The 23,710-nt window shown below is 39.5% G+C and overlaps 2 protein-coding genes, 1 long non-coding RNA gene and 1 other non-coding gene across 4 annotated transcripts; 1 reads left to right on the forward strand and 3 right to left on the reverse strand.

Moving 5' to 3' along the window:
- Nucleotides 1-6,160: 6,160 nt before the first annotated feature.
- LOC148069928 (uncharacterized) lies at nucleotides 6,161-6,458 on the reverse strand. Its single transcript, XR_015712929.1, has 2 exons — nucleotides 6,373-6,458; nucleotides 6,161-6,295 (listed from the first exon to the last, which is right to left on the reverse strand). It is a non-coding gene; the product is annotated as an uncharacterized LOC148069928 (long non-coding RNA).
- Nucleotides 6,459-8,388: 1,930 nt separating this feature from the next.
- On the reverse strand, nucleotides 8,389-12,758 carry efcab10 (EF-hand calcium binding domain 10). The gene is made up of 4 exons (XM_087801486.1): nucleotides 12,656-12,758; nucleotides 11,234-11,398; nucleotides 8,601-8,691; nucleotides 8,389-8,523 (listed from the first exon to the last, which is right to left on the reverse strand). Exons 1-4 carry the CDS (start codon nucleotides 12,756-12,758, stop codon nucleotides 8,478-8,480), a joined length of 405 nt encoding a protein of 134 aa, XP_087657612.1. The 3' UTR covers nucleotides 8,389-8,477.
- Nucleotides 12,759-13,884: 1,126 nt separating this feature from the next.
- Nucleotides 13,885-13,957, forward strand: trnaf-gaa (transfer RNA phenylalanine (anticodon GAA)). Its single transcript has one exon. It is a non-coding gene; the product is annotated as a tRNA-Phe (tRNA).
- A 665-nt stretch (nucleotides 13,958-14,622) lies between these two features.
- On the reverse strand, nucleotides 14,623-22,868 carry uqcrc1 (ubiquinol-cytochrome c reductase core protein 1). Its single transcript, XM_087801334.1, has 13 exons — nucleotides 22,758-22,868; nucleotides 21,830-21,970; nucleotides 21,243-21,329; nucleotides 20,256-20,385; nucleotides 19,983-20,181; nucleotides 19,824-19,903; nucleotides 19,650-19,765; nucleotides 16,434-16,577; nucleotides 15,470-15,630; nucleotides 15,319-15,404; nucleotides 15,166-15,254; nucleotides 15,024-15,099; nucleotides 14,623-14,957 (listed from the first exon to the last, which is right to left on the reverse strand). Exons 1-13 carry the CDS (start codon nucleotides 22,818-22,820, stop codon nucleotides 14,893-14,895), a joined length of 1,437 nt encoding a protein of 478 aa, XP_087657460.1. The 5' UTR covers nucleotides 22,821-22,868; the 3' UTR covers nucleotides 14,623-14,892.
- Between the last annotated feature and the right edge of the window lie 842 nt (nucleotides 22,869-23,710).

Here is a 23,710-nt window from a genome sequence, read left to right on the forward strand (position 1 = left end):
AAGACAACGAAGACGAAGACAACGAAGACAACGAAGACAACGAAGACGATGACAACTAAGACAACGAAGACAACGAAGACGAAGACGATGACGAAGACGAAGACGAAGACAACGAAGACAACGAAGACGAAGACAACGAAGACAACGAAGACAACGAAGACGATGACGAAGACGATGACGAAGACAACGAAGACGAAGACAACGAAGACGAAGACAACGAAGACGAAGACAACGAAGACAACGAAGACGAAGACAACGAAGACAACGAAGACGCTGCTGACGCTGACGAAGACGAAGACAACGAAGACGATGACGAAGACGAAGACAACAAAGACGAAGACGCTGCTGAAGCTGACGAAGACAACGAAGACAACGAAGACGAAGACGAAGACAACGAAGACGAAGACGAAGACAACGAAGACAACGAAGACGAAGACGAAGGCAACGAAGACAACGAAGACAACCAAGACAACCAAGACGAAGACGATGACGAAGACGAAGACGATGACGAAGACGAAGACGATGACGAAGACGAAGACAACAAAGACGAAGACAACGAAGACAACGAAGACAACGAAGACAACGAAGACGAAGACAACGAAGACAACGAAGACAACGAAGACGATGACAACTAAGACAACGAAGACAACGAAGACGAAGACGATGACGAAGACGAAGACGAAGACAACGAAGACAACGAAGACGAAGACAACGAAGACAACGAAGACAACGAAGACGATGACGAAGACGATGACGAAGACAACGAAGACGAAGACAACGAAGACGAAGACAACGAAGACGAAGACAACGAAGACGAAGACAACGAAGACAACGAAGACGAAGACAACGAAGACGAAGACAACGAAGACAACGAAGACAACGAAGACAACGAAGACGAAGACAACGAAGACGAAGACAACGAAGACAACGAAGACAACGAAGACGATGACGAAGACGAAGACAACGAAGACAACGAAGACGAAGACAACGAAGACAACCAAGACGAAGACGATGACGATGACGAAGACGATGACGAAGACGATGACGAAGACGAAGACGAAGACAACGAAGACAACCAAGACGAAGACGATGACGAAGACGAAGACGATGACGAAGACGAAGACGATGACGAAGACGAAGACAACGAAGACAACGAAGACAACGAAGACGAAGACAACGAAGACGAAGACAACGAAGACGAAGACAACGAAGACGAAGACAACGAAGACAACGAAGACAACGATGACGAAGACAACGAAGACGAAGACGATGACGAAGACGATGACGAAGACGAAGATGAAAACGAAGACGAAGACGCTGACGAAGACGAAGACAACGAAGACAACGAAGACAACGAAGACAACGAAGACAACGAAGACAACGAAGACAACGAAGACAACGAAGACGAAGACGATGACGAAGACAACGAAGACGAAGACAACGAAGACGAAGACAACGAAGACGAAGACAACGAAGACAACGAAGACAACGAAGACAACGAAGACGAAGACAACGAAGACGAAGACGATGACGAAGACGAAGACGAAGACGAAGACGATGACGAAGACGAAGACAACGAAGACGAAGACAACGAAGACGAAGACAACGAAGACAACGAAGATGACGAAGACGCTGCCGAAGACGATGACGAAGACGCTGACGAAGACGAAGAAGTTTCAGATCAAAGAACAAAAAGGCTGTCAATCAAATGTCAATCAACGAAGACAACGAAGACGAAGACAACGAAGACAACGAAGACAACGAAGACGAAGACGATGACGAAGACAACGAAGACGAAGACAACGAAGACGAAGACAACGAAGACAACGAAGACAACGAAGACAACGAAGACAACGAAGACGAAGACAACGAAGACGAAGACAACGAAGACGAAGACGATGACGAAGACGAAGACGAAGACGAAGACGAAGACGATGACGAAGACGAAGACAACGAAGACGAAGACAACGAAGACGAAGACAACGAAGACAACGAAGATGACGAAGACGCTGCCGAAGACGATGACGAAGACGCTGACAAAGACGAAGACAACGAAGACGAAGACAACGAAGACAACGAAGACAACGAAGATGAAGACGATGACGAAGACGAGGACGATGACGAAGACAACGAAGACAACGAAGACGATGGCGAAGGCGAAGACGAAGGCGAAGACGATGACGAAGACGAAGACAACGAAGACGAAGACAACGAAGACAAAGACGAAGACCATGACGAAGACGAAGACGATGACGAAGACGAAGACAACGAAGACGAAGACAACGAAGACAACGAAGACGAAGACAACGAAGACGAAGACCATGACGAAGACGAAGACAACGAAGACGAAGACGAAGACGATGACGATGACGAAGACAACGAAGACGAAGACGATGACGAAGACGAAGATGAAAACGAAGACAAAGACGATGACGAAGACGAAGACGAAGACGCTGACGATGACGAAGACGATGATGATGACGAAGACAACGAAGACGCTGCTGACGCTGACGAAGACGAAGACGAAGACGATGATGATGACGAAAATGATGACGAAGACGAAGACGAAGACGAAGACGATGAAGATGATGATGATGATGATGATGATGATGATGATGAAGATGAGGAAGATGATGAAGATGATAAAAGGTTAAAGTTCATTTACAGTATAAATGCATCATTTTATTGTTTATAAATATTTGTACAAGTTTCAGATCAAAGAACAAAAAGGCTGTCAATCAAATGTCAATCAAAGACGAAGACAACGAAGACAACGAAGACAACGAAGACAAAGACGAAGACCATGACGAAGACGAAGACGATGACGAAGACGAAGACAACGAAGACAACGAAGACAACGAAGACAACGAAGACAACGAAGACAACGAAGACGATGACGAAGACGATGACGAAGACGAAGACGATGACGAAGACGAAGATGAAAACGAAGACGATGACGAAGACGAGGACAATGACGAAGACAACGAAGACAACAAAGACGAAGACGAAGGCGAAGGCGAAGACTAAGACGATGACGAAGACCAAGACAACGAAGACGTAGACAACGAAGACGAAGACAACGAAGACAACGAAGACAACGAAGACAACGAAGACGAAGACAACGAAGACGAAGACGATGACGAAGACAACGAAGACGCTGACGAAGACGAAGACAACGAAGACAACGAAGACGAAGACAACGAAGACAACGAAGACGAAGACAACGAAGACGAAGACGAAGACGATGACGAAGACAACGAAGACGAAGACAACGAAGACGAAGACAAAGACAACGAAGACAACGAAGACAACGAAGACGAAGACGAAGACAACGAAGACGAAGACGATGACGAAGACGAAGACGAAGACGATGACGAAGACGAAGACAACGAAGACGAAGACAACGAAGACAACGAAGACAACGAAGACGAAGACGATGACGAAGACGAGGACGATGACGAAGACAACGAAGACAACGAAGACGAAGACGATGGCGAAGGCGAAGACGAAGGCGAAGACGATGACGAAGACGAAGACAACGAAGACGAAGACAACGAAGACAACGAAGACAACGAAGACGAAGACGAAGACAACGAAGACGAAGACGAAGACGATGACGAAGACGAAGACGAAGACGAAGACGATGACGAAGACGAAGACAACGAAGACGAAGACAACGAAGACAACGAAGACAACGAAGATGACGAAGACGCTGCCGAAGACGCTGACGAAGACGCTGACGAAGACGAAGACGAAGACAACGAAGACAACGAAGACAACGAAGACAACGAAGACAACGAAGACAACGAAGACGAAGACGATGACGAAGACGAGGACGATGACGAAGACAACGAAGACAACGAAGACGAAGACGATGGCGAAGGCGAAGACGAAGGCGAAGACGATGACGAAGACGAAGACAACGAAGACGAAGACAACCAAGACAACGAAGACGAAGACAACGAAGACAACGAAGACAACGAAGACAACGAAGACGAAGACGCTGCTGACGCTGACGAAGACGAAGACGAAGACAACGAAGACAACGAAGACAACGAAGACAACGAAGACAACGAAGACGAAGACGAAGACGAAGACGAAGACGAAGACAACGAAGACGAAGACGATGACGAAGACGATGACGAAGACGATGACGATGACGATGACGAAGACGAAGACAACGAAGACGAAGACAACGAAGACGAAGACAACGAAGACAACGAAGATGACGAAGACGCTGCCGAAGACGATGACGAAGACGCTGACGAAGACGAAGACAACGAAGACGAAGACAACGAAGACAACGAAGACAACGAAGACAACGAAGACAACGAAGACGATGACGAGGACGATGACGAAGACAACGAAGACGATGGCGATGGCGAAGGCGAAGACGAAGACGATGACGAAGACGAAGACAACGAAGACAACGAAGACGAAGACAACGAAGACAACGAAGACGAAGACAACGAAGACAACGAAGACAACGAAGACAACGAAGACAACGAAGACAACGAAGACAACGAAGACAACGAAGACGCTGCTGACGCTGACGAAGACGAAGACGACGAAGACAACGAAGACAACGAAGACGAAGACGATGACGAAGACGAAGACAACGACAACGAAGACAACGAAGACGAAGACAACGAAGAAAACGAAGACAAAGACGAAGACGAAAACGAAGACGAAGACGATGACGAAGACGAAGACGACGACGAAGACGAAGACGCTGACGCTGACGATGACGAAGACGATGACGAAGACAACGAAGACGAAGACGATGACGAAGACAAAGACGAAGATGAAAACGAAGACGAAGACGAAGACGATGACGAAGACGAAGACGAAGACAACGAAGACGAAGACAACGAAGACGAAGACAACGAAGACAACGAAGACAACGAAGACAACGATGACGAAGACGATGACGAAGACGAAGACAACGAAGACGAAGACCATGACGAAGACGAAGACAACGAAGACGAAGACGATGACGAAGACGATGACGAAGACAACGAAGACAACGAAGATGAAGACGATGACGAAGACGAAGACGAAGACGATGACGAAGACGAAGACGAAGACGATGACGATGACGAAGACGAAGACGAAGACGATGACGAAGACGCTGACGATGACGAAGACGATGATGATGACGAAGACAACGAAGACGCTGCTGACGCTGACGAAGACGATGACGAAGACGATGATGATGACGAAGACGATGACGAAGACGAAGACGATGAAGATGATGATGATGATGATGATGATGATGATGAAGATGAAGATGAGGAAGATGATGAAGATGATAAAAGGTTAAAGTTCATTTACAGTATAAATGCATCATTTTATTGTCTATAAATATTTGTACAAGTTTCAGATCAAAGAACAAAAAGGCTGTCAATCAAATGTCAATCAAAGACGAAGACAACGAAGACAACGAAGACAAAGACGAAGACCATGACGAAGACGAAGACGATGACGAAGACAAAGACGAAGACAACGAAGACGAAGACAACGAAGACAACGAAGACGAAGACGATGACGATGACGAAGACGAAGACAACGAAGACGAAGACAACGAAGACATCGAAGACGAAGACGAAGACCATGACGAAGACGAAGACAACGAAGACGAAGACGATGACGATGACGAAGACAACGAAGACGAAGACGAAGACGATGACGAAGACGAAGACGAAGACGCTGACGATGACGAAGACGAAGACGATGATGATGACGAAGACAACGAAGACGCTGCTGACGCTGACGAAGACGAATACGATGACGAAGACGATGATGATGACGAAGACGAAGACGAAGACAATGAAGATGATAAAAGGTTAAAGTTCATTTACAGTATAAATGCATCATTTTATTGTCTATAAATATTTGTACAAGTTTCAGATCGAAGACGATGACGAAGACGATGATGAAGACGAAGACGCTGACGATGACGAAGACGATGATGATGACGAAGACAACGAAGACGCTGCTGACGCTGACGAAGACGAAGACGATGACGAAGATGATGATGATGACGAAGACGAAGACGATGACGAAGACGAAGACGATGAAGATGATGATGATGATGATGATGATGATGATGAAGATGAAGATGAGGAAGATGATGAAGATGATAAAAGGTTAAAGTTCATTTACAGTATAAATGCATCATTTTATTGTCTATAAATATTTGTACAAGTTTCAGATCAAAGAACAAAAAGGCTGTCAATCAAATGTCAATCAAAGAGGATGATTGACTCCAGAAAGCTGCTCCAGACCGTGAGCCCTTGAAGGAGAAGAAATGAATGTTAATGGTTAAGTTAATAATTAAGTTAAGTTAATAGTTAAGTTAATGTTTCTTACACTTCACTCTTGAACGTCTGGAACGATATTTTATCTTCATTGAATCCTTCAGGACATTCATTCACGTCCTTCAAACCCAGAACCATCAGAGCTGAAGAACACACAAGTTTGATCAACACAATTATTGTGTTACTGTCATGTAGTTGATATGATTGTGTTACTGTTAGTAGTTGATCTGATTGTGTTGACTCACCGTGCTTGTATTGTGTTAAAGTGATGTAGTTGTGTTGACTCACCATGTTTGTATTGTGTTAAAGTGATGTAGTTGTGTTGACTCACCATGTTTGTATTGTGTTAAAGCATTGACTCACCATGTTTGTACTGTGTTAAAGTGATGTAGTTGTGTTGACTCACCATGTTTGTATTGTGTTAAAGTGATGTAGTTGTGTTGACTCACCATGTTTGTATTGTGTTAAAGTGATGTAGTTGTGTTGACTCACCATGCTTGTACTGTGTTAAAGTGATGTAGTTGTGTTGACTCAAAATGTTTGTACTGTGTTAAAGTGATGTAGTTGTGTTGACTCACCATGTTTGTACTGTGTTAAAGTGATGTAGTTGTGTTGACTCACCATGCTTGTACTGTGTTAAAGTGATGTAGTTGTGTTGACTCACCATGCTTGTATTGTGTTAAAGTGATGTAGTTGTGTTGACTCACCATGCTTGTACTGTGTTAAAGTGATGTAGTTGTGTTGACTCACCATGTTTGTACTGTGTTAAAGTGATGTAGTTGTGTTGACTCACCATGCTTGTACTGTGTTAAAGTGATGTCGTTGTGTTGACTTAGCATGCTTGTACTGTGTTAAAGTGATGTAGTTGTGTTGACTCACCATGTTTGTATTGTGTTAAAGTGATGTAGTTGTGTTGACTCACCATGTTTGTATTGTGTTAAAGTGATGTAGTTGTGTTGACTCACCATGCTTGTACTGTGTTAAAGTGATGTAGTTGTGTTGACTCAAAATGTTTGTACTGTGTTAAAGTGATGTAGTTGTGTTGACTCACCATGTTTGTACTGTGTTAAAGTGATGTAGTTGTGTTGACTCACCATGCTTGTACTGTGTTAAAGTGATGTAGTTGTGTTGACTCACCATGCTTGTATTGTGTTAAAGTGATGTAGTTGTGTTGACTCACCATGCTTGTACTGTGTTAAAGTGATGTAGTTGTGTTGACTCACCATGTTTGTACTGTGTTAAAGTGATGTAGTTGTGTTGACTCACCATGCTTGTACTGTGTTAAAGTGATGTCGTTGTGTTGACTTAGCATGCTTGTACTGTGTTAAAGTGATGTAGTTGTGTTGACTCACCATGCTTGTACTGTGTTAAAGTGATGTAGTTGTGTTGACTCACAATGCTTGTATTGTGTTAAAGTGATGTAGTTGTGTTGACTCACCATGCTTGTACTGTGTTAAAGTGATGTAGTTGTGTTGACTCACCATGCTTGTACTGTGTTAAAGTGATGTAGTTGTGTTGACTCACCATGCTTGTACTGTGTTAAAGTGATGTAGTTGTGTTGACTTAGCATGCTTGTACTGTGTTAAAGTGATGTAGTTGTGTTGACTCACCATGCTTGTACTGTGTTAAAGTGATGTAGTTGTGTTGACTTAGCATGATGACAATGAAGACGAAGACGAAGACGAAGACGATGACGAAGACAACGAAGACAACGAAGACAACGAAGACAACGAAGACGAAGACGAAGACCATGACGAAGACGAAGACAACGAAGACGAAGACGATGACGAAGACGAAGACAACGAAGACAACGAAGACAACGAAGACGAAGACGAAGACGAAGACGATGACGAAGACGATGACGAAGACGAAGACGAAGACGCTGACGATGACGAAGACGATGATGATGACGAAGACGCTGCTGACGCTGACGAAGACGAAGACGATGATGATGACGAAGACGATGACGAAGACGAAGACGATGAAGATGATGATGATGATGATGATGATGATGATGATGAAGATGAAGATGAGGAAGATGATGAAGATGATAAAAGGTTAAAGTTCATTTACAGTATAAATGCATCATTTTATTGTCTATAAATATTTGTACAAGTTTCAGATCAAAGAACAAAAAGGCTGTCAATCAAATGTCAATCAAAGAGGATGATTGACTCCAGAAAGCTGCTCCAGACCGTGAGCCCTTGAAGGAGAAGAAATGAATGTTAATGGTTAAGTTAATAATTAAGTTAAGTTAATAGTTAAGTTAATGTTTCTTACACTTCACTCTTGAACGTCTGGAACGATATTTTATCTTCATTGAATCCTTCAGGACATTCATTCACGTCCTTCAAACCCAGAACCATCAGAGCTGAAGAACACACGAGTTTGATCAACACAATGATTGTGTTACTGTCATGTAGTTGATCTGATTGTGTTACTGTCAGTAGTTGATCTGATTGTGTTGACTCACCGTGCTTGTATTGTGTTAAAGTGATGTAGTTGTGTTGACTCACCATGTTTGTATTGTGTTAAAGCATTGACTCACCATGTTTGTACTGTGTTAAAGTGATGTAGTTGTGTTGACTCACCATGTTTGTATTGTGTTAAAGTGATGTAGTTGTGTTGACTCACCATGTTTGTATTGTGTTAAAGTGATGTAGTTGTGTTGACTCACCATGCTTGTACTGTGTTAAAGTGATGTAGTTGTGTTGACTCAAAATGTTTGTACTGTGTTAAAGTGATGTAGTTGTGTTGACTCACCATGTTTGTACTGTGTTAAAGTGATGTAGTTGTGTTGACACACCATGCTTGTACTGTGTTAAAGTGATGTAGTTGTGTTGACTCACCATGCTTGTACTGTGTTAAAGTGATGTAGTTGTGTTGACTCACCATGCTTGTATTGTGTTAAAGTGATGTAGTTGTGTTGACTCACCATGCTTGTACTGTGTTAAAGTGATGTAGTTGTGTTGACTCACCATGTTTGTACTGTGTTAAAGTGATGTAGTTGTGTTGACTCACCATGCTTGTACTGTGTTAAAGTGATGTAGTTGTGTTGACTTAGCATGCTTGTACTGTGTTAAAGTGATGTAGTTGTGTTGACTCACCATGCTTGTACTGTGTTAAAGTGATGTAGTTGTGTTGACTCACAATGCTTGTATTGTGTTAAAGTGATGTAGTTGTGTTGACTCACCATGCTTGTACTGTGTTAAAGTGATGTAGTTGTGTTGACTCACCATGCTTGTACTGTGTTAAAGTGATGTAGTTGTGTTGACTCACCGTGCTTGTACTGTGTTAAAGTGATGTAGTTGTGTTGACTTAGCATGCTTGTACTGTGTTAAAGTGATGTAGTTGTGTTGACTCACCATGCTTGTACTGTGTTAAAGTGATGTAGTTGTGTTGACTTAGCATGCTTGTACTGTGTTAAAGTGATGTAGTTGTGTTGACTCACCATGCTTGTACTGTGTTAAAGTGATGTAGTTGTGTTGACTCACCATGTTTGTACTGTGTTAAAGTGATGTAGTTGTGTTGACTCACCATGTTTGTACTGTGTTAAAGTGATGTAGTTGTGTTGATTCACCATGCTTGTACTGTGTTAAAGTGATGTAGTTGTGTTGACTCACCATGTTTGTACTGTGTTAAAGTGATGTAGTTGTGTTGACTCACCATGTTTGTACTGTGTTAAAGTGATGTAGTTGTGTTGACTCACCATGTTTGTACTGTGTTAAAGTGATGTAGTTGTGTTGACTCACCATGCTTGTACTGTGTTAAAGTGATGTAGTTGTGTTGACTCACCATGCTTGTACTGTGTTAAAGTGATGTAGTTGTGTTGACTCACCATGTTTGTATTGTGTTAAAGTGATGTAGTTGTGTTGACTCACCATGCTTGTACTGTGTTAAAGTGATGTAGTTGTGTTGACTCACCATGCTTGTACTGTGTTAAAGTGATGTAGTTGTGTTGACTCACCATGTTTGTATTGTGTTAAAGTGATGTAGTTGTGTTGACTCACCATGTTTGTATTGTGTTAAAGTGATGTAGTTGTGTTGACTCACCATGCTTGTACTGTGTTAAAGTGATGTAGTTGTGTTGACTCACCATGCTTGTACTGTGTTAAAGTGATGTAGTTGTGTTGACTCACCATGCTTGTACTGTGTTAAAGTGATGTAGTTGTGTTGACTCACCATGTTTGTATTGTGTTAAAGTGATGTAGTTGTGTTGACTCACCATGTTTGTATTGTGTTAAAGTGATGTAGTTGTGTTGACTCACCATGTTTGTATTGTGTTAAAGTGATGTAGTTGTGTTGACTCACCATGCTTGTACTGTGTTAAAGTGATGTAGTTGTGTTGACTCACCATGCTTGTACTGTGTTAAAGTGATGTAGTTGTGTTGACTCACCATGCTTGTACTGTGTTAAAGTGATGTAGTTGTGTTGACTCACCATGCTTGTACTGTGTTAAAGTGATGTAGTTGTGTTGACTCACCATGCTTGTACTGTGTTAAAGTGATGTAGTTGTGTTGACTCACCATGTTTGTATTGTGTTAAAGTGATGTAGTTGTGTTGACTCACCATGTTTGTACTGTGTTAAAGTGATGTAGTTGTGTTGACTCACCATGTTTGTATTGTGTTAAAGTGATGTAGTTGTGTTGACTCACCATGCTTGTACTGTGTTAAAGTGATGTAGTTGTGTTGACTCACCAAGTTTGAACTGTGTTAAAGTGATGTAGTTGTGTTGACTTAGCATGCTTGTACTGTGTTAAAGTGATGTAGTTGTGTTGACACACCATGCTTGTACTGTGTTAAAGTGATGTAGTTGTGTTGACTCACCATGCTTGTACTGTGTTAAAGTGATGTAGTTGTGTTGACTCACCATGCTTGTACTGTGTTAAAGTGATGTAGTTGTGTTGACTCACCATGCTTGTATTGTGCGAAGGTGATGTAGTTCTGTTTGGCCGGGTCCAGGATCCCGAAGACGGCGTCCAGGTTGGAGTCGTTGAAGAGACTCGGAGCTCTGGCTCGTAGTCGTTGAGCCGCTCGCATGTTCTCCAGCTGATGGATGAGGAACTTCTGAGGGTTTTCTGGACGAACAAATGTTGAGTCGAGGTCAAGAACAGAATGTAAATCGTTGCACGGATAAATATCAACGATCAATACACATGAACAACTCATGAACACACGCTAATAACATGTATTTGAAGAAGAAAGTGTTTAAATACAAACATTTAGATAAACTTAAATGAACTTTTCAGAAATAATGATGATAATAATAATATAATAATAACAACTAAAATAATAATAACAATATTAATAATAATAATAGCTACACATTGCTATTCTAACATCATTTACAATTAATTTAACAAACGTATTTACAGTAATATTTACGTGTTTGTGTAAAAATGACATTAATGTGAATTTTGATATTAGTTAAACCAATAAATACATTTTAACAGTAATGTTGATGTAAATAATGATATTGATGTCAACAAATAGATAAATGTTAACAATTATATTTACATTAATGTAAACAAACATGTTTATGTAAACAATGTTATTAATTTAAATAATAATAATATATATTTTAACAGTAAAATTGATGTAAATAATTACATTGATGTCAACAAATAGATACATGTTAACAATTATATTTACCTAAATAGTAACATTTATGTAAACAAACATGTTTATTTAAACAATGATATTTATTTACATAATAATAAAATATATTTTAAAAGTAATATTGACGTAAAAAAACATGTTTATGTAAAACATGTTTATGTAAATAATAATATTAATGTAAACAAATATAGACATGTTAACAATTATATTTACATTTATGTAAACAAACTTGTTCATGTAAAACATGTTATGTAAACAATGATATTGATGTAAATAATAATAACATTTATTTTAAAAGTAATATTGATGTAAATAATGATATTGATGTATATAAATAAATACAGTATATGTTAACAATTATATTTACATTTATGTAAACAAATAAATACATGTTAACAATTATATTTACCTAAAGAGTAACATTTACGTAAACAAACATTTAAACAATGATGTTGATTCAAATAATAATATTTATTTTAACAGTGATATTAATGTAAACAATGAACCAGCTTCAAAGGGTTAACCTGAAGACACGTTACTAGAACATAAACATGTTAATATTTGAGCGTATTTTATATTTAAAATATTTAATTGACATGTTATGAAGATTTTAATGGAATTATTTGTTAAAACTGTGTCGTCTTGACATGTTTGATGGAAGAACAAGAGTCTGAGACTCGAGCTCATGCGTTAAAGTCTGATCCAAACACAAATACCTGGTCTGTTGGCGAAGATCATCTTCACCAGAGTCTCCATCAGATCCAGGATGTTGTGTCTCTTCAGATACTCGGCGGCGTCTTCCTCCTTCGCGGCCGCCATCTTAACACGCTTGTGTTTACCTCGGTTGCTAGGATACGAGTCGAGGCGGAAGTTGATGTCGAACGAAGAAAAAACGTGAAAACTTGAACCACAAACTAGTTTTGAAATAATATAAAAATATCGCTTAACTCTGTCGGAAACGTTTAAGCTGAATAATAAGTACTTTGTATTTATATTAATAAAAAAAACATATTTTTATTTCATAATAAGTTCTTTAAATCAGCAACAACTTCGCGGCTACGACTGTTGTGCGTTAATCTTTGATTTAATAAATAATATTAATTTAAACATGTAAATTCAGCGAGTAAAAGCTTATCATTAGCATTTTAAATGTTTTATAATGAAAATAAATATAATTGAGTTTTGATCAATGCAGAGAACTCACGGGTACGGTGGCCAAGACAGGTCATATCAGTGCATAAAAATACATTTTAAATAAATATTTATTTGAAAATATTGGCGTTTTTTTTCAATAGCTTCCAGATATTTGGATACAATCAATCAAAATCACTTTGAGATCATAGAACTAAATAATATTCTTAATATGTAACCATTGTTTTTACTATTGACCTCTGAAAATATTTAAAATAAATATTTATAAATAGTATTGTAGTTTTTTCTCAATAGCTTACAGATGTTTGGATAAAATCAATCAAACTCACTTTGAGATCATTGAACTAAATCATATTCTTAATATGTAACCATTGTTTTTACTATTATTCACCTCTGGAAATATTTTAAATAAATATGCATTTGTAAATATTGTAGTTTTTTCCCAAGAGCTTCCAGATGTTTGGATGAACGTCTGTCGAATATAAACTAACTTAACCGCAGCACAGAAAACAACAGAGAAGTTAAACAACAGAAGTTACATCTTCTGACAAATATTCATGAACGAAGTTAGAAAATAAAGTCCTCAATGATATCAAGTTGCTTTTCTAGTTATTGTTAATTTCTTAGTACTTTAGTTGTAATTTATAGAACATATTAACACAAGAGCAAGTGCCCGTAAGTTCCTAACATTTTCTATCAGTCGTTTTATACATTTCTATACGTTATAGTTTAAACATATATGGTCGTGTCTGTATTTGTATAAAAACGCTAACTCTACCTTCATTCTCTCACCGCCGAAATAGCTCAGTTGGGAGAGCGTCAGACTGAAGATCTGAAGGTCCCTGGTTCGATCCCGGGTTTCGGCATTTTGTTCCTTCCATCGAGAAAAGGGCGGAATAGTTTTATGCATTTTTCGAGACTATTATTTGTGCTCTTGGAAAAAAACATGCACCAGTCAGTACAGGAGAAGATTACCATTAGGTTCCGTCCTGCCATTTGGTACCGGGTACTTCCTACGTCTTTTTAAAATCTTTGAGTCAAAGAAACGTCAACAGAAGTGTTTCATGGTATTTTTACCAAAAATAAAACATTTATATTAACAAAAATACGATCTTTATCAACCAAATCACTTTCCGTTCCACATTTCCTGGTCTGACGACACGTGACTTTCAACGGAATGTGTAATATTTTTAGGACTTTTCTAGACCAGGGTCACAAGGCCGTCAATCAAAACCCAATAATAGTGATGAACAGATCACCAAATCATTAGTTTAATTTAAAAAAAAGTTAGAATATTCCAGTTTCATAACTAATTTCACCTGTTTAGTTTGGATCATACCTCAGTAATAGAATTATTTAGTCTTAATTTAGAATGTTTTCCAATTCAAATTATTTATTGTATATATACCATCAAATATACTTCATTTAAAGTAGGAAAGTACATCAGTTCTTCGTCGCTTTGAGAAAAAGTTACACATTTTTATTGTCGTCAATCCAAATTAATCTCGTCGACTGATCAGTGAAACAAACGTGTTTATACTTTTTTTATTATCACCAGGACAAGTCCCGTTATGTACAATAGACAGAATTATAAATACACTCTTGCTCCGCGTTGAAGTTTTTCTCCTCCAGACTCATGGTGTGACAGACGAACGTTTGGGATTTATTTTACCTGAAGTACCAGCAAGAGCTCCCTCTAGCGGACAAACAGATTCACGATCAAATTAAAACGGAGGGCAGGAGCCACGTGACCGTTCAGGACCGCCATGGTTGGTGACGTCGATCCGGATCTCACGCCTCTTTAGAACCTCAGCCAGTACATGGCGCTGCGCATTCTGTTGTAGTCGGGGAGCTGCTCGATGGGGCCTGAGAGAGACGGACGTTAAATAAAGAAGTTCTTGATCCGAGTTCATCCAAAAACCGTCGACTCACCGACACCGACGACCGCCGGACACTTGTCGTACAAGTACCTGGTGCAGACCTCACGTACCATCTTAGGGGTCACGGCCTGAAGAACCACAGGTTCGTTTTAAGAAAAGTGTGACGAGTTGAACTTTAAACATTCTAGACTCACGTCGATGCGAGCGTCCCACTCTGACAGGGGAATGCGCCGGTCGTAGTTGAGGACGTGTCTGCCGATGTCGTCACAAATGGGAGTGGTTCCTTTTTGAGAAGAATCAAAAGTTCAGCGAGAAGGTTCCAGATCCGAGCCCTCGTGTCGTCTTACCGTTGAGTTGTCCGATCAGACTGGACTTCAGGGCGACCTTCCCTCGGGTGACGTCGCTCTCCGTCACGGTCGTGCACAAGTTCATCCTGCGGCAAAACACACCCGTGAACGTTCGGAGGTCTGTGGACGTCACACCAGTCTCTCCACTGACCAGGCGTTCTGGGACCAGTGCATCATGTCCTCGATGTTCATCTTGTCCGTCACGAAGTGGATGCCCAGCAGGCTGGTGTCGCTGTAGGAGGCCAGGAAGGACTGGAAGCTGTGGCACAGGTTGTGTTCCGCAGCCAGACTGGCCAGACGACTGCTCAGGTTCTGAAAGAAGTCGACGGTCATTTTAGAAACACGCGTGTAAAACACATCCAATTACATCCAACTACTGAACATCAGCTCGTCTTCGCTGGTTGTGACTCTCTGAGGAGTCGCGTTCCTGCTTCTGGACCCAGACTCAGGCTCTGAGAGGACAAAAATCTACCCCTCAATAAGGTAAGGTAGAACTTTATTGATCCCTCAGCAGGTCTCCTTCGGGAAATAGTTTTTTATAGAAGGTCCTTCATCCCAACTGGTGTCAGGATATTTAACTCTCTACTTTAAATATCCTGATGCTAATCCGTAGTGTGTTTTTCTTCTCGTGTGCTTTTTATTTTTATTTTTATTTTTTTCCCGTTTTTATTTCTATTTTATTTTATTTTATTCTATTTTATTTTGTTAATAGTGTTACATTTCTAATTTTTGTAAATAATTGTATATTCTTAAGATCGTTTTTATTTTATTTTGTATTATCTCTTTTATTATTTCTTTTTCCTTGCACTTTATTTTTTAAACTGCGCTGTTGTGAAAGTGTGTTTCCCCTCTGGGGATGAATAAAGCTTTTCTATTCTATTCTATTCTATTCCAATTATCCACAGCAAATACAGCAATTTTTTCATAAATAATAAATCAAAATCAAATAAGAACAAGAACAAAGAGAAATAAAGAGAAAGAACAAGATGATACGATCCAAGTCTAAAGATAAAGAACATGGATCAAATAATACTAAAACACTTGGAGCTTCAAGTGGACAAATGTCAAAAAAAAAAAAAGGGTGTGAATTTTTCAGCCAAACACTGGTTCCATACCTTTCCTCCGCCGAAGGTCAGGTCGTAGCTGCCGATGGTCGCGTTCGCCACCAGGAGAGGAACCACGTCGGCGCTGGCGGCTCCGGGTCCTTCTACGGCGATGGCGACGTGAGCGAGAGGTAGAGCGTCGTCACGGACGCGGATCTGAGGAGCAGAGAGAACGTTCGTGAGCGACGACTAAACACGTGTTCAGGTGAAGAAACACAAGTACTGCAGCAGTTTGAAGAGAATGAACGGAGAAGAATCTGTGTTTTGGATCTAGACGCCACTACATTGGATTTAAAATGAAACGAACAAGATGTGCTTTAATTTGAGAGCATTTACAGGTGAAAACGTGCAGAAATTAAAACGGTTTCTATAAGCGCCTCACACTTTGTAGGCGACCAAAGGTAACATGACAATAGATTCAAAAGCGAATCCATGGACAGCTTTCATTTTATCATCATCGATTAAGCAGGTGAAAGGTCAGGAGTCGATTCCAGGAGTGACTTTTGCATTTGGAATCCGTATCACGAATCTACCACTCAGTAATGGCCACTAAAAGCTTCAAGTGGACAAAGTTTAAAAAAGAATGGTTGTGTACACTTGAACTAATGTCACGCTAGTTTTCATTTTCAAAGCAGTATACATTAAGTCATTTACTTAGATAAGTTATTTTGTATATTTTGGTCAAATTAAAAGGTCTTCGTTAACCTCAAAACCCTATTATTTGAGACATACTAACAATAACAAATGATGTGAATAACAACTATATTGTCTGAAAGTTCAGTATTTAAAAAGTGCATCAGGGGTCTAATGTTGTGTTAATATCACTGCTAAAGCAGTTAGCCAGGAGGCTAAAGTATGTTGAGGACGAACAACATTAATGTCACCAATAACACTCATGAAAAGCCAAGTTAAAAATATTGTGGCAGTTTTGTGGTAAACATTTCTTGACAGAGTCATAACTGTATTTTGTATTAAAGAAAAAAAAAAGGTCTATAGATCAGCATCAAAAGCTACTGGAGTCAACTGTGTCCTCAGTCATAAATATTATTCAATAAAATGTAGTGCATTTTACTTTTGTTCATTTAGAAATGTCTCTTAATAAAATGTGATGAATTAAAATAAATTATTATTTATTTAATGAATCATTTTTGATCCTTTTATTCTGTAATGACGCTACAGAAAATCACAACACTGGCAATAAAAGTTTGTGATTCTGTGCTTTTACTCGACTTGTTTATTGTCGTCCTAAAAACACCTTCATAATGTTTTTGGATAAAGAAAACAAAGTTAAATAATTTCAGCGTGTTTAAGTACTTTTTGTAATAATTGATAATCTTCGGTCTCAAAAACGGTCACGTGCCATATCCATGACGTTATAGTTATTCTACTAAAGTGTTACATTTTATTTTGTTCAAGAATTGCAGGGTTGTTTTCACCATGTTATAAAAGTATATTGTTACACAGGCTCTCTTCATTATTTGTAGGTTAAAGGTTGAAGTTTACCATTGAACTGCATTGTCATAATGTTCCATTATGTCCATTAGTTAAAATGATTGTAAACATTGAATTATCTAAATAAACAGAAACTTTGTAATTCAATAATAGTCATTTTTGCTTTTTATTTAAAACATCACCAGCGTTATATCACAGGAGAGCGAGAAAGTTAATTTGTAATAATGGTTTTGGTTGTAAAAGTCAGATCTGTGCCTCCTCACTATAAAACCACTAAAGGGTTAAACGTCTCCATTCAAGCACCTTTGAACCCAAATACATTAAAGCTCCAGATCCAACAGTTATCAAACATTATACCCTGGACAAGTCAAATATAAACTTGTTTATGAAAAATAAAATATTTTATATTGTTCATCGAAGCCGTCAAAGTCTCAACTTCATTGATACTAGTCACTCTTCTCCACCATCACATGACCAAAACACAAACGCCTCATTGGTCAACAGCAGCGTCGCTCTGCAGTATATTTCGGTGAAAATGTGGAGGACGAGAAAGAAAACACGTACAACATTATGGATTTCTCTAGACCAGGGGTCGGGAACCTTTTGACTCAGAGAGCCATGAAAGCAAAATATTTGGAAATTTATTTCAGTGAGAGCCATATAAATAATATTCAGATGTAAGAATCTGTGCTTGACACGAATTCAAGCCCTTTTCCTTTGTTCATCAAAATCAAGAAAGAATTCAGACGGGTTCATCCCTTTCCATGCCTCCATTTCAATATGTCCATCATATTTAAATGAAGCACAAGACTAAAATTTCTCCATTTCTGTGATCATGAAAAAACAATAACAAATGAAAACATGAATTCAAACTAACAGTTTATATTTGTTAATTTTAAACATGTCTGATATGAATCACACAAGTGGATTAATTAAATTTCAGATGAAGTTTAACGAGAATAAAACTGTTCATCAGTAACTTCACATCATCATCGCTTTGTCTGATCGTCTCTGACGTCATTAGAATGTGTGTCTCACCTGTTTAACGTGTTTGTGTTTCTGCGTATTCTTATTACATTCGTGAGATAAAGGTAATTTACAAATAGTCATCATGTGATGGTGTATTAATGCAAGTGTGTTTTAAGGACGCGATCACAAAAGGAAAACCAGCATTTGTTGCGCTTTCATTGAAACCTGCAGCTTAACTTTGATGGAACTGACGTCATGTTTCTGTGACTCTCGTAGAGAAGAACCTGAAGCGATCAAACGCGCATTATTTTGTTCGATATATTATTAAAAAAAAACAAGCTTATAATTCTATATCGTTTTTCTGAATTGCGTAAAATGACTGTCACACGTTTTGCTCTTTTTATTCTCAATTCATATGATCTTTTCCGTGCGTTCAGTGGAAGAGGCAGGAGCTCTGATTGGCTGCTGTGCATGTCAATCAAATTTTCAACCAATCGGCACAATAACCATTTGATTGACATGCACAGCAGCCAATCAGAGCTCTCTTTACTATTTTCTTATATCATATTTTATTAAATCACGCGATCTACTCGCAACAGCTTCGCGATCGACCGGACGTATTGCCCACCCCTGAAACAAGTGATAATATTTTATGTTTTGTTTTATGTTATTTTCTGCGAGCCAGATGCAATCATCAAAAGAGCCACACCTGGCTCGCGAGCCATAGGTTCCCGACCCCTGCTCTAGACGGTTAAGATTAGTCAACAGTAGTCGACTACACTTCTCCTGGACGTTAAGGTTTCTTACCTCACTGCCTGTGAACCTGCAGGGAGCCAACACGGGCGCAGCATCTCCAGCGTACTCGAACGAAACGCCGCCGAAGTGACTCTTGGCCAGGCTCACCAGCTCGTCATGGTTCACACCTTTGAAACAAGACAGCGGCTACAAACTGCTTTACACGACAGAAAGAGCTGGACTGACCTCCTGCAGCAGCCAGAACCATGCGCGGGGCTTTGTAGTGACTTTCAATGTATTCAACCAAGTCCTGGCGAGTCAAAGACCTGAAGAAGTTCAGAGTTACTGGTCCATTTGAATCCAAAACCATGAGAATCACCATAGAGTTAACAGGGGTTGGATTACTTGGCGTTGCTGGAGGGTCCCAGGACACTTTGGCCCAGCGGGGTTCCCTGGAAGGCTGTGGCGTGCAGCAAGTCCAGACAAACCTCCTGCAGGTTTCCTTCCACTTCCTGCAGCTCGCGGAGCACGACTCCTCTCTGCTGCTCGATCTCGGCCTCGCTCAGAGAGCAGCTCTGCACCACCTCAGACAGCAGCTCCACAGCTGTGGACCAGTTGAGATGGAGAGCGTCAGATCTCGACAGACACACGTTGCAGTTGGAGAATGACCGACTTTACCCTTTGGCAGGTCTTTGGCCAAAGTCTTCATGTAGTAAGCGCTGTGCTCCCGGGAAGTGTATGAGCTCAGGTGAGCACCCATGGACTCCACCTGTTGCTCCAAGGCAGTCTGAGGGTGTTTTTTAGTTCCCTGTTGAAAAAAAAAGATATAGATGGTAACTGTGTCCCTCCATCACATTCTTTAGAACAAGGGTCTTAAACCCGTCGAGAATAGGGCTCAGATGATGCAATTTTTTTTGTTACAACCAGTTGAGCACACGTGAGTTAACAAATCAGGCGTCAGCTTTAATAAGCAGCACTTGACTGTCAATCAACTGATTACAGTCTCCAGACACACGATTGGTTCAACTATCTGTGATTGACTGGTTGGATCCAAAATCTGAACAATCTCAGCTCTTTTCTGGACAGGTTTGAAACCTGTGCTTTTGAATGTTCCAGAATGCCTTTCAATGATATGATCTCTAATGTAGTAACAAGGATTTATGTGTAGTATTGTCCAGTACTTGACTCTGGTGTTGTAGTATTTACAGACCACATGACTCTTGACAAAGTCATAACTGCCTTCATTTGTTTTCAAACCAAAATATGTCCAAACATCAACTTTAAAAGCTGCTGTGGCCGGAAGTTTAATAAAAAAATAACGGCATGAATATTATGTCAATTAAAGAAACATTTTATATATTGAATATATTATTGACATATAAACCATAACATAATGACTATAAAATATGATTTGCAAGCAAAATTAAATGCTGTACCTCACTTTGGGTCCAGAAGCAGGAATGTTACTCCTGATTCTGGCTCCAAGTGAGGACTCTGATCTACCCCTCATTAATAGCCACTAAAAATATTGAAAACTTCAAGTGCACAAAGCTTGAACAGGGTTATATTCACTGGAACAAATCAAGCATTAAATAATCTACTGTAAATGTACAATGACATCACACATTTCTACAGCAGCACAAATTAAGAATCCCCTGACATTACCTTGAAAGCCATGTGCTCCAGGAAGAAACCAGCTCCATTGCGCTTCTCGCTCTCATACCGACTGCCGACACTGATCCACAAACCAACCTGCCAGAGTGAAGATGCAGCACATGTTTAACATCTTCAGGAACTGATGCGAGGTCTGATGTGTTTGAACATCCTGGTGTAGAATTTTGTAATTTCCATATGTTAAGCACATTTACCACTTGCATTAAGAAGGAATATTAAGATGCTAGAATCCACATCACGGAAGAGGAAATGTGCATAAAACTTTTGAAAATAAATCTTTACTTGACCATTGATCATCTTGGGGGAAAAATCTAAATAGTCACTTCATTTTAATAAAGAAATGACAAAAATCCATATCACAGGAGCTCAGACCTATCAAGTCCTGTTCGCTGTGCCCCTTTTTGGGTCCAGAAGCAGGAATGCGACTCCTGATTCTAAGAGAACACAATAATCTACCCCTCAATAATGGCCACCAAAATCATGTCAAGCTTCAAGTTGGTAAATCTTAGAAGGACGAAGTTATCAATACGAAAAGCACCTTTAAAATTTCAGCAACATTTTTCAATAGATTTTCTTACCGTGCATGTACCATGTCCGGTTTCCTGGGATGCTACTCTAAAACCATTGTCCAAGGTAGTAAGTTGGGTGTCAGGGGCTCCCAGCAGAGACTGTGCATAACTGACTGAGGCCTGTCCACGCCGCAACGACAGGAGGACGGGCTGGAAGAGATTGGGGAAGTTTTTAATGACATATTCAAAGTGAAAACATGTTAGCGCTGTGATACAATTATCTCTTGATTGTCATTAATGTAGTAACATTAACACAGCAAATAATATCTATCACTTATACACGGTCTGACATATTTTGGTGATGACTCTGATCTAACCTTCAATAATAACCACTTAAAACATGGAGAGCTTCAAGTGAACACATCTTAAAACTAGTTATATACACTAAACAAATGAAGCACTAGTTGACAAATCAACTAGTTATTAGATACTTTTAAAGAATAATCAAAAACAATGTACTCGAATCATCAGATTTGTCTTATATTTTAGCAAAAGGAAATGTAGACAAAGGTCTGGCGTCTAAATATTAGAGAAACACTGAACACCAATACTAATGAGAATAATAGTTTAACTATATCTTCCAAGTGTGTATCAGGAGGTCTAGTGTTTTGCTAATGTCATTGCTAAAGCAGTTAGCCAGGAAGCTAAAGTATGTTGAGGACGAACAAGGACGCACAAGCACCACTGGTGTCACGACATACATTCACGAATAGCGAAATGAAACAATAATATTAGCGCAGTTATATGGTAGACGTTATTAATAAAGCATTATTGTTTAGATTTACAACAAAACTGGAAGGTTGACCTTGTGTCGACCAGATGCTAACCGGTTAGCTTCTCTCCTTGACAACTGACCATCGCGCTTAAGGTCTTTCCATGGAGAAAAAACGTGCAATTAGAGGTTAAACAAGAAACAAAGAGATAGAATTCATCTTACATTGCGGGCTTTGGCGAGAGCTCGGCCCACCGTGCTCCCAACTCGGCACACGTTCGCCGCCATTTCTCAGCACAAGTTGCAGAAGACAGCGGAGGATTCAACGTCTTCTTCGCCTCTCTTATTGTACAAGCTGGCTCGCCGCGAATGATGGACAAAGTACCGCCACCCCGCGTTCATTTTATGTTACTACATGAAGGAAAGCGAACATTGACCATTGTTTTGTTATTAAAAATGAAACTTTATCAATAAATCGACCGTGAGTCACTCCAAAAATAACCCTCGTTGTTATAGATGAAAGACAATCTATTTTCGATCTTAATGTGGAAAAAATCGGAAAGATTAACTTTAGTGACTTGGATAAACTAAAGAACTACAGCCTTTAACATTTAATTCGTGATTCGGAAAAAGACTTGTTTATTTTAATGAAAACTAAGTCACTAAATAGAACTACTTTGGTCACTTTTAGCTGAAGTATGGTGAACTAGTGCGACAAAATAACACTAGTCATAATATATAAGTATCTAAAGTTCCTCCATGTCACCTCAGGGACTCGGTATAAAACAACTTGAACTTGAAGTTCAATATTTATATTTATAAATAGGTTTTAAGAGTCTGTTGAGATATGAAACACAAACGCACAACTGTTAAATATTGATATGTATGTTCTCAGTGTTTTTTTTTATATGTAGTCACAAATTGGAGCACCAGCCTAATGTATGTAGCAATCACAAATACTAGTTCTACTTATAAATCTCTTTTTCTACTTTTCCAAAAGTTGTACTTTTCCTCCACTCATGCAATAGTTAACAACGAACCTCAATAACAACTATAGTCTTTTTTAATATATGTGAAACAATTCAGGAAGTTTGTGGCTTTCAGTTTGAAGGTCAACTAATGATCAACTCTCCTGACATGTAGTGAATGTTCTTCTCTCTGAGATGCAGTAAGTTCTT

This window comes from Callionymus lyra, chromosome 10 (assembly GCF_982586985.1).
Source record: "Callionymus lyra chromosome 10, fCalLyr1.hap1.1, whole genome shotgun sequence".
Classification (NCBI taxonomy): Eukaryota; Metazoa; Chordata; class Actinopteri; order Syngnathiformes; family Callionymidae; genus Callionymus; species Callionymus lyra.